This window comes from Engraulis encrasicolus, chromosome 6, assembly GCF_034702125.1.
Source record: "Engraulis encrasicolus isolate BLACKSEA-1 chromosome 6, IST_EnEncr_1.0, whole genome shotgun sequence".
Lineage (NCBI taxonomy): Eukaryota > Metazoa > Chordata > Actinopteri > Clupeiformes > Engraulidae > Engraulis > Engraulis encrasicolus.
The window spans coordinates 24,413,929-24,422,772 of record NC_085862.1 but is presented as its reverse complement, the minus strand read 5'-3'; the positions used below and the strand labels follow the sequence as shown (position 1 = coordinate 24,422,772).

Genomic DNA, 8,844 nt, shown 5'->3' with positions numbered 1-8,844 from the left:
TGTGCCTGCGTATGTGTGTTTGAGTCTGCATGTGCATTTGTACGTGTGACTGTGTGTGTATGAGAGCGACTGCCGTCAGTCAAAGTGACTGACAGCGATGCTGCAAGCACAGAGCTGTTGTCTGAGGTCTGACTAACAAAGACAAAAAAACAAGTGTACAGGGATGTCAGAGAAATATGCTCGTCTCACAAACACAGACACAGACACACACACACACACACACACAGACACACACAAACACAGACACAGACACACACACACACACTGTCCCTCTCTAGCTCACACATGCACGCGCACACGCCCACACACTCTTTCGTTCTCTCAACGTGGTCCACCGTCCTCACAGTAGCGCAGTCTCTGGCAGCTGCACCACCGTGGAGTAGCGTAGCTTCGTGATAGCGCTATTAGCTTTGTTAGCATCGACGACGTTAGCATTAGCCTCTCCTCCTCCTCTTCCTCCTCTGTGACTCACTCCTCCTAACCCAGTCCTCCCCTTCTTCTCCTTCTCCGCCTCGTTCTCCTCCTCCACCACCATCCCCAGCGCCGGTACCGCCCCCGGTTCCCGTGCTAGTCATACCGACGACAGCACGTCCGCGCCGGGGGCCTCGCGCTCACCTCCGCCGCCACCACCACCGCGCCTCTCCAGCCTTTCGGCGCGCTCCACGTCCAGGACGGTGAAGCTGGGCGGGGGCTGTTTCTTCTGCTGCTTCTCGCCACTACGGAAGCTGCTGCTACTGCCGTTCTGGATGGACTCGGTCTCCACCAGCGGGTCGTTGGGGAAGGAGGGCAGGCGGCCGCGCGAGAAGATCTGCGAGTAGCGCTGCTTCAGCTTGGAGTCGGGACACAGCAGGTACTCGTACATGGAGCCCGCCAGCAGGCCGCCCAGCACCGGGCCCACCCAGTACACCTGGCAGAGAGATGGGAGCAGAGATTCTTTAAGTATATAGAGATATGCCAACATAATAGGTTTCTATGGGCACCTAACGTGACCAGGTTCCGGTCTGCCTAAAGGGGCGTGTCATAATGCTCCTAGCATTGAATAGAACAGTCCTTAGGTCTGCCTAGATCTGCCTAAAGGGGGATTTCCCCCCCTCCCCCTTGCAATAATAGAACCCGGAAACAATGGGCCAATGGAACCTCTCTCTCTCTCTCTATTCTCTCTGATGGGAGGAAGGGAGGGAGGGAAGGAGGGAGGAAGAAGGATGGAGAAATGAGTAGATGAAAGAGGAGGAGATACTGGGGTAGTGGTGGGAGAGAGGCAGGGAGAAGAATGGACAGATGAAGGAGGAGGAGATATGGATATGGGGGTGGTGGTGTTGGGGGGAAGGATGCAGAGATGGAGGAGTGGGTGGGGTACAGAGCGAGAGAGAGAGAGAGAGAGAGAGAGAGAGAAAGAGCAAGAGAGAGAAGAGGAGAGGAGAGAAGAAGTGAAAGAGACAAAGAGAAAGAGAAAGGAGGAAGGAAGAAGAAAGGGGGATGATTACTATAATTATGGAGCCACAAATTGAAATGAGGTTTTTAAGAACACATGTGAATTGCTTCAGCCAAGATTGAGCGGATGAAATCACAGTGGTGGCTACAGGTGGCTGTACTCTTCTGCAATCTATTCTCCCTATCACACACACACACACGCACACAACACATACACACACACACACCTTTTAGCAGCTGTCTCCACCATTGCTCTTGCTGTCAACACTGCGGCCCCCCACCACCGTACACACACAGGCCAACACACACACACGTCCATGTCCACACACACACACACACACACACACACACACACACACACACACACACACACACACACACACACACACACACACACACACACACACACACACACACACACACACACACTGCCACCTCATGGTGTCCTGCACTGTGCATTCCAAGCACAGTTAAAATAGCCATCTGGCCTTCTGCTCCCATGTCATTCGGAAGGTCAGACGCTGACCCCTGAAGCAGTTCATTACTGACAAACACACACACACACACACACACACACACACACACACACACACACACACACACACACACACACACACACACACACACACACACACACACGCACAACACACATGGACACACACATAGATTCATGGACACACACGCGTGCGCGTACGCACACACACACAAACACACAAAGATATATGAAATACACACATACAAACACACATGCACAGAAACACAGATATACCCCCTTAAACACACATGCACTCACAGAGATGTACACATCCACATCCTTAAACACACAGACACAAAGGTAAACACACATAAGCAGACAGACAGACAGACACACGCACACCCAGAGTCCCAGACGGATGTCCCAGTTGTAACCTTCTAGAGTTACCGCTCCTGTTAGCATCAGCACTGACAGCAATAATACTGCTTACGCACTCAATCTCAATCACACACACACACACACACACACACACGCGCGCGTGCACGCCCAGTTGCACAAACACAGTTGCACACACATGTACAGTTGAGCACACAGATGCAAACATACACACACACACACAACTGCATGCACAGAGAGGCACATGCACACACATATACTGTATATGCAATAAAATGCACACACAAACACAAATACACATGCATGTACAGTACGCACCAACACTGATGCATACACACACACAGCCCACATATATAGCCCCAGCCAGACATAGGATAGGCATACCCACCCAATGGTTCTCCCAGCAGGAGGTGACGACTGCAGGCCCAAAGGACCGCGCAGGGTTCATACTGGCTCCCGTGTACGGAATCTGAAATACAAAACAGGCGACCACACACACACACACACACACACACACACACACACACACACACACACACACACACACACACACACACACACACACACACACACACACACACACACACACACACACACACACACACACACACATACGCACACATAAACCCAGAGAAGGGGATTTCGTTATTACTGATTATTGTTGTTTATGTCGTTGTTATTATATTGCTGAATAATTATAAGGTTATGTATTGTCAAATTGCATTAAATAAATAAAATGCATTAAATGGATAAATCTATCCATACGTAATGCATACCGTAATATGATATTCTAATTGAATATATTCATATATATATTACATAATTATATTAATATTAATCATTTCTGCTTTGAGGATGAGTGAGGAGGACTGCACAGCAATTAGACTATACCTCTAAAAGCAAAGTCCCACTCCTGTCAACCATTAATATAAGGATATAATAAATTGTTTTCTATATACAATACATATCGATATTAGTATTAATCAAGTTGTTTCTTGCTTTGAGGATGAGACCAGGGGTGCGTGTTCCACTAGGGGTACATGAACACACTGTAGGGCGTACGTGGGAAAGGGAACAAATGTATAGTATAGTAGTATAGTAGTGACATAATTAAAAAGACGTAGCCTCTTAGTGCAGGTGGGGTCGCTGACGGGCCTATTCACTATTGGCTGTAAACACTCAACTACATCATAACAACATTGCTATGACATTACAGAGAGCCTTAAAGTGATACTGTCCCATTATTGGAAACAAGCTTATTTTACACCTCCCCTTCCGTTAAATAACAGGCTCTTACCTTTCTCCTGTACTTCCAATCGTTTTCTAGTTATGGCAGTACACATTTTACCTCCACATTTTACCTCCAACAGTTAACATTGAGTACATATGAGACCAGTTAGCTGCGAGCTGGTCTCATAGGACTCAATGTTAACTGCTAGCATGGAGGTAAAATTTGCACTGCCATAGCCAGAGAAAGGTTGTAAAAATACAGGAGAACTGTAAAACCCTATTATTTAACTCAAGGAGAGATGTAAAATAAGCTTATTTCCAAAAACAGATTATGATATAGCCATTACAATTGTGGTGACAGTAGGGTTATAACATACGTGGGCTCTGAGTCTGCGCAAAGGGATTATGGGGTATGCTGAACAAAAAAAGTTTGTGAAAGACTGGAGTAGAGCACTGCTGTTCATCTGAAGCCAATCTCCCAGAGTACCCCTGTCATCCATGTCAGTGTGGGGGGTCTCCCCTACTGCCTGCTGTGTTCACTTGGGGGGGCTGTCTTTGAACCCCTCAGATGCTGATAGAAATACACACACACACGCGCGTGCATGCACACACACGCAGGCACTGTTGGAAAATAGGCTAGATTCTGAGGTCCTGAAATATAATGCATTGTCTTACAGCAAGTTGTTCAGGTATTCATTTGTGTTTGCAGGAAATTCTACAATATTTGGTTATGATTAAAAAACATTAAAATAAATGTGTTCTGTTGATGGGCACTCAAACCACTGAGTAGGCCCAATGACCCCATGTGCCAATCATGAGATGAAGATGTTGAGTAATTGCCCATTCCTTTTAGGAGAGCCTACAGAACTCATCAAACATTGTTGTGAGACAAGCTGAAAACTGTCATGTGATGTTTGATTAACTGATTGCTTATTTTCTGAATAAGTCTGAAGTCCATACCAAACTCCTTGAAGTATCATTCGTTCTAGAACACAGGATACAGTGATGTCACTCAGAAGCGAAACTATTTGACTTAATCCTTTTTAGGAGGCCAGGAGTAGGTGACAATGGGCAAACGACTAACATTGGATTTCAATCTTTTCAGAGCCAAAGACCCTCAAATATGTCAAAAGAATGTGCTGTTGTATGTGTATTGCTTGATTAAATTTACAGAACTCAGGAAGTCCACAGATGAGGTCATGAAGACCTAGAGTGATGAAATAAAGGCCCACCCGGAAATGAAGACAGCAGCTTACAATCGACACAGATTAGGCATATTCTGGGTTAACTAACAAATCACGTAATTGCTTACACATAACCACACCCATACACCCACAAACCATAAATACCAACAGATAGGGGATATTCAGTAGGTCCTAATTTTTGTTATCGGTCAGGGCGAGAGAAGGTTAGGATCTCCGGAACGTTCCGTAATGCTTTCGTTGTCATTTTGTCATTTTTATGTAGTAGACTCTGCAGTTCTGGAAAGCTGTAGTGTTTACTGTGTATGGGCCATTGCTGGTATTCTGGATATTACCAGTGGTGGTCATTTTGTTATTTGGTAATTTTAGAAAATAAATAGATTAATTTGGCTTTTGGAGTTTTTGATTCCTTTGACTCGGATTTTGAACATGCAAGAAGTAGAGACCAAGACGGTAAACTTCAACAGCACGCACGCACGCACGCATGCATGCACGCACACACACACACATGCGTGCACAAACACACACGGAGGCACGCACACATGCACGCACGCATGCACGCACGCACACACACACACTCTCTCCCCTATCAACACAAAGATCACACATCAGCATGATAGAAATATACATACACACGCACGCACACAGGCACGCACGCACGCACACTCTCTTCCACATCAACACACACATCACACATCACATCAGCACACAGAACATGTCTCAGTACAGCCTGCCAAACTCATCCTCTGAAATCCTATTACAACTCCTGTGTGTGTGTGTGTGTGTGTGTGTGTGTGTGTGTGTGTGTGTGCGTGTGCGTGTGCGTGTGCGTGTGCGTGTGCATGTGCATGTGTGTGTGTGTGTGTGTGTGTGTATGTGTGTCCTGTACATATATGTGAGTAAGGTCAGGAGCTGTATTTGCCTTCCTTTGGATGTTTGGGTTTGATTTTGTGCTTAGGGATAAAGAAAAGCTTTCAAAATGTGTGTGTGTGCATGCATACGTTTATGTGTGTGTGTGTGTGTGTGTGTGTGTGTGTGTGTGTGTGTGTGTGTGTGTGTGTGTGTGTGTGTGTGTGTAGTGTGTGTCAAACACAGAAATGGACGGCTTCACAGGGTGTCATGAAAGCCATTCCACTTTGAAGTGTGTGTGTGTGCGTGTGTGTGCGTGTGTGTGTGCGTGTGTGTGTGTGTGTGTGTGTGTGTGTGTGTGTGTGTGTGTGTGTGTGTGTGTGTGTGTGTGTGTGTGTGTGTGTTTTGCGTGTAGAGTACCACAGGGTGACTCCTTAATGAAAGCCACTCTTAAGTGCACACTCGTTTGTAGGTGGAGACCTGTGTGTATGTGTGTGTGTGTGCGCGTATGTGTGCGTGCGCGCGTGCGTGCGTGCGAGTGTACGTGTGTGTGTGTGTGTGTGTGTGTGTGTGTGTGTGTGTGTGTGTGTGTGTGTGTGTGTGTGTGTGTGTGTGTGTGTGTGTGTGTGTGTGTGTGTGTGTGTGTGCAGACTCAAGTGTAGATGGAGATCTGCAGCCAAAGACAGCATGGAGGCCGACCAAATGAAGAGGACACTCTCACACTTCCTTAGCGATGCCCTTGGCAACCAGCGGTGTGCAGAGGAGAGGAAAGGAGGGAGGATTTAAAAAAAGAAAGAAAGAAAAAAAGAAGAGAAGAGAAGAGAAGCCCTTCACACTTCACCAAGGAGGCTGGCAGGCAGGCAGTGGCAGTAGCAGCAGCAGCAGCAGCAGCAGTAGTGAAGGGATGGCTTCACTAAGCACAAACATTAGGATACTTAAAACGAGGTGAGAAACTGGAGCAAAGGGAAGTGAAGTAAAGTAAGATCTAAGCTGCTCTCTTCTCACTTGCACTCTTGCTCGTGCCTCGGGTATATATATATATATATATATCAGATGGAGGAGACGAGGGGGGAATAAAACATAGAGGTCCCTAGGGACAAAAATGAAGAAAAAAACGGAACATCTGTTCCTTCATTCAATACCCCAGACAATGTCAGAGCAACATCTCATCTCAAGAGCACGAGCGGAGCTGAATCACACGGCTTCTGACACCCAGAAAAGACGTGATAATCCAGTGCAGTAGCTGCCTGGAGTGTTGTGGAGGATTAAGGAGAATAGACCATCATAGAAAAAACACTATTTTGGTGCCCCCAAAAAATGGTATCCACAGATTCCATGCTACCATTTGATGGGGAGTGGGGCAGGGTCAGTTAAATGTGCGCTGTCTGTGTAATATTTTTTAGTAGTTTATTTCCACAACTTTGGCTGCCCATTCACAACTGTTAATACATGAAAAACTGGATCATCTCCATGCACACCATTTTGTCATTTTTATTTCATTGGTCATACTAGCAAATATTACTTTATTACCTAGTAAATATTCATAAACCGATTAAATTTGGCAATAGTGTCAAGGATCAGCATGGTTGCAATACCTACTCTGGCCACCATCCTACACAGTGCACCTGTGCAGAACACAGGTGCCCTCCATGGGACAGGTTGGTCCTGACAACTGTATTCTATGCTACTTTTGTGTCCCTTGCCCCTGACATAAAAAGAGACAAATGCAGCCCTCCTAATGTAACCATGCGAACAGATTGCTGGCGTTGAACCCGTGGAAAGCGGCGTAAGTAATCTACTTTGTATGGAAGAGCAAGTGGCAGAAGCGTCAAAAGCTGCAAAAGCATTTGTAGCGCAGAGGGCGTCAAAAGCGTTAAAACAGAAGTTGAACTTCAGCTGAAAATGTGTAATGAGGTCAGCGCCAGCAGGCGTCAGCCAATGGAATGTTCATATTTTTCCAAACACGAGCTTCCGTTGGTCACTCTCCCTGATCGAATGCTTCAGGTTCAATCGCTCTCCGCATTCAACGCCCCTTAGCAGCGTTTTAGCTCTTTCAACGCCAGCTGTCTGTCCACACGGTAAGTCAGGTACAATGCACACATTATGCTGATAAAAGATCTGCCCTTGATCATTCTGAATGAATACATACACAGTGTGCACAGTAAAAGCACAGTGTTAATTCAACACTTGAGAGTAACTGTAACATATTCAAGAGGACATTTGGCCCCAGAGTAGTCTCTAAGTGATGATTTAATGCTGCATTTTTTTTTTTACTGTCTGCACTTTTCTGTCTGCTACTTGTTATCTGAGTGTACTTGCCTCCTTACACAAAAGAGACAAATTAATCCCCCCAAAAACCTCAGTTGAAGTGGAACAGCCTTGGCTACTAATATACAACACTCTGCCTCTGATCCTGTAGACCTCGTCACTGTAGACCCGTACGATAGAGCAGTCATGGGTAAGCGATTAGGACGGCAGACTCGTATCACAAATGTTGCCGGTTCGACTCCCGTCCCACCAGATTGATGGGGGGAGTAATTAACAAGTGAAGAGCTCTTTTCCAAAACGCTATATACACCATTTTTGACTTTTTGCATTTTAATATTGGACTTGACTGTTAAGAGGTCCTATCATCTATGTGTGAATTCTTGCCATTCAAATGTTTTGAGAACATACTTTAAAAGCTCTATAAAAATGCATTTTGCAATGCATTTCAATAGAATGCCCAATACAAAAATGTCAATTTCCCAACATTCTATAAAATGGATATATCTCATTTTGGAAAAGAGCTCTTCAAGTGCTTTCCCCTATCCTTCTTCATGACTGAGGTACCCTGAACATGGTACCATCCCGCCGCACTGCTCCCTTGGGGCGCCATTGGGGGCACGGGTGAGGCATAAATGCAATTTCCTTGTATGCAGTGAGCACTGTGTGCTGTTGAGTGCTGTGTCATAATGACAATGGGAATTGGAGTTTCCCAGCTGGGCTTTCATAATTCAGATGAATTCATTTGTCACTGTCCGTCACTGTTAATGTGAAACCCCACTGACTATGGAGGATTAAGATTCATGACTTATCAATAATTACACTTGTTTGATTGTGTAAAGAATGTGGAGGGAAATACACATGTTTTAAAAAGCCTTTCCAAAGCAAACTAACTACTAACTGCCAAACAAAAATTGGTCTTTGCATCATTCACAACGAGAAATCATTTCCCATTCACAGACGCCAGCTGCTACCGCCTTCATTTCAAATGCAATA

The 8,844-nt window shown here is 45.6% G+C and overlaps 1 protein-coding gene across 4 annotated transcripts in view; it reads right to left on the bottom strand.

The window, feature by feature from the left end:
- Positions 1 to 233: 233 nt before the first annotated feature.
- The window catches only part of LOC134450937 (aquaporin-4-like), a 13,656-nt gene continuing 5,045 nt past the window's right edge, over positions 234 to 8,844 (bottom strand). For all 4 annotated transcript variants that reach the window (XM_063200991.1, XM_063200990.1, XM_063200992.1 and 1 more), the window contains exons 4-5: positions 2,691 to 2,771; positions 234 to 907 (exon numbers count right to left, since the gene is read on the bottom strand). In XM_063200991.1, the coding sequence (XP_063057061.1) occupies positions 572 to 907; positions 2,691 to 2,771 (417 nt within the window). In that variant the 3' untranslated portion in view covers positions 234 to 571. The remainder of the gene's footprint in view (positions 908 to 2,690; positions 2,772 to 8,844) is intronic.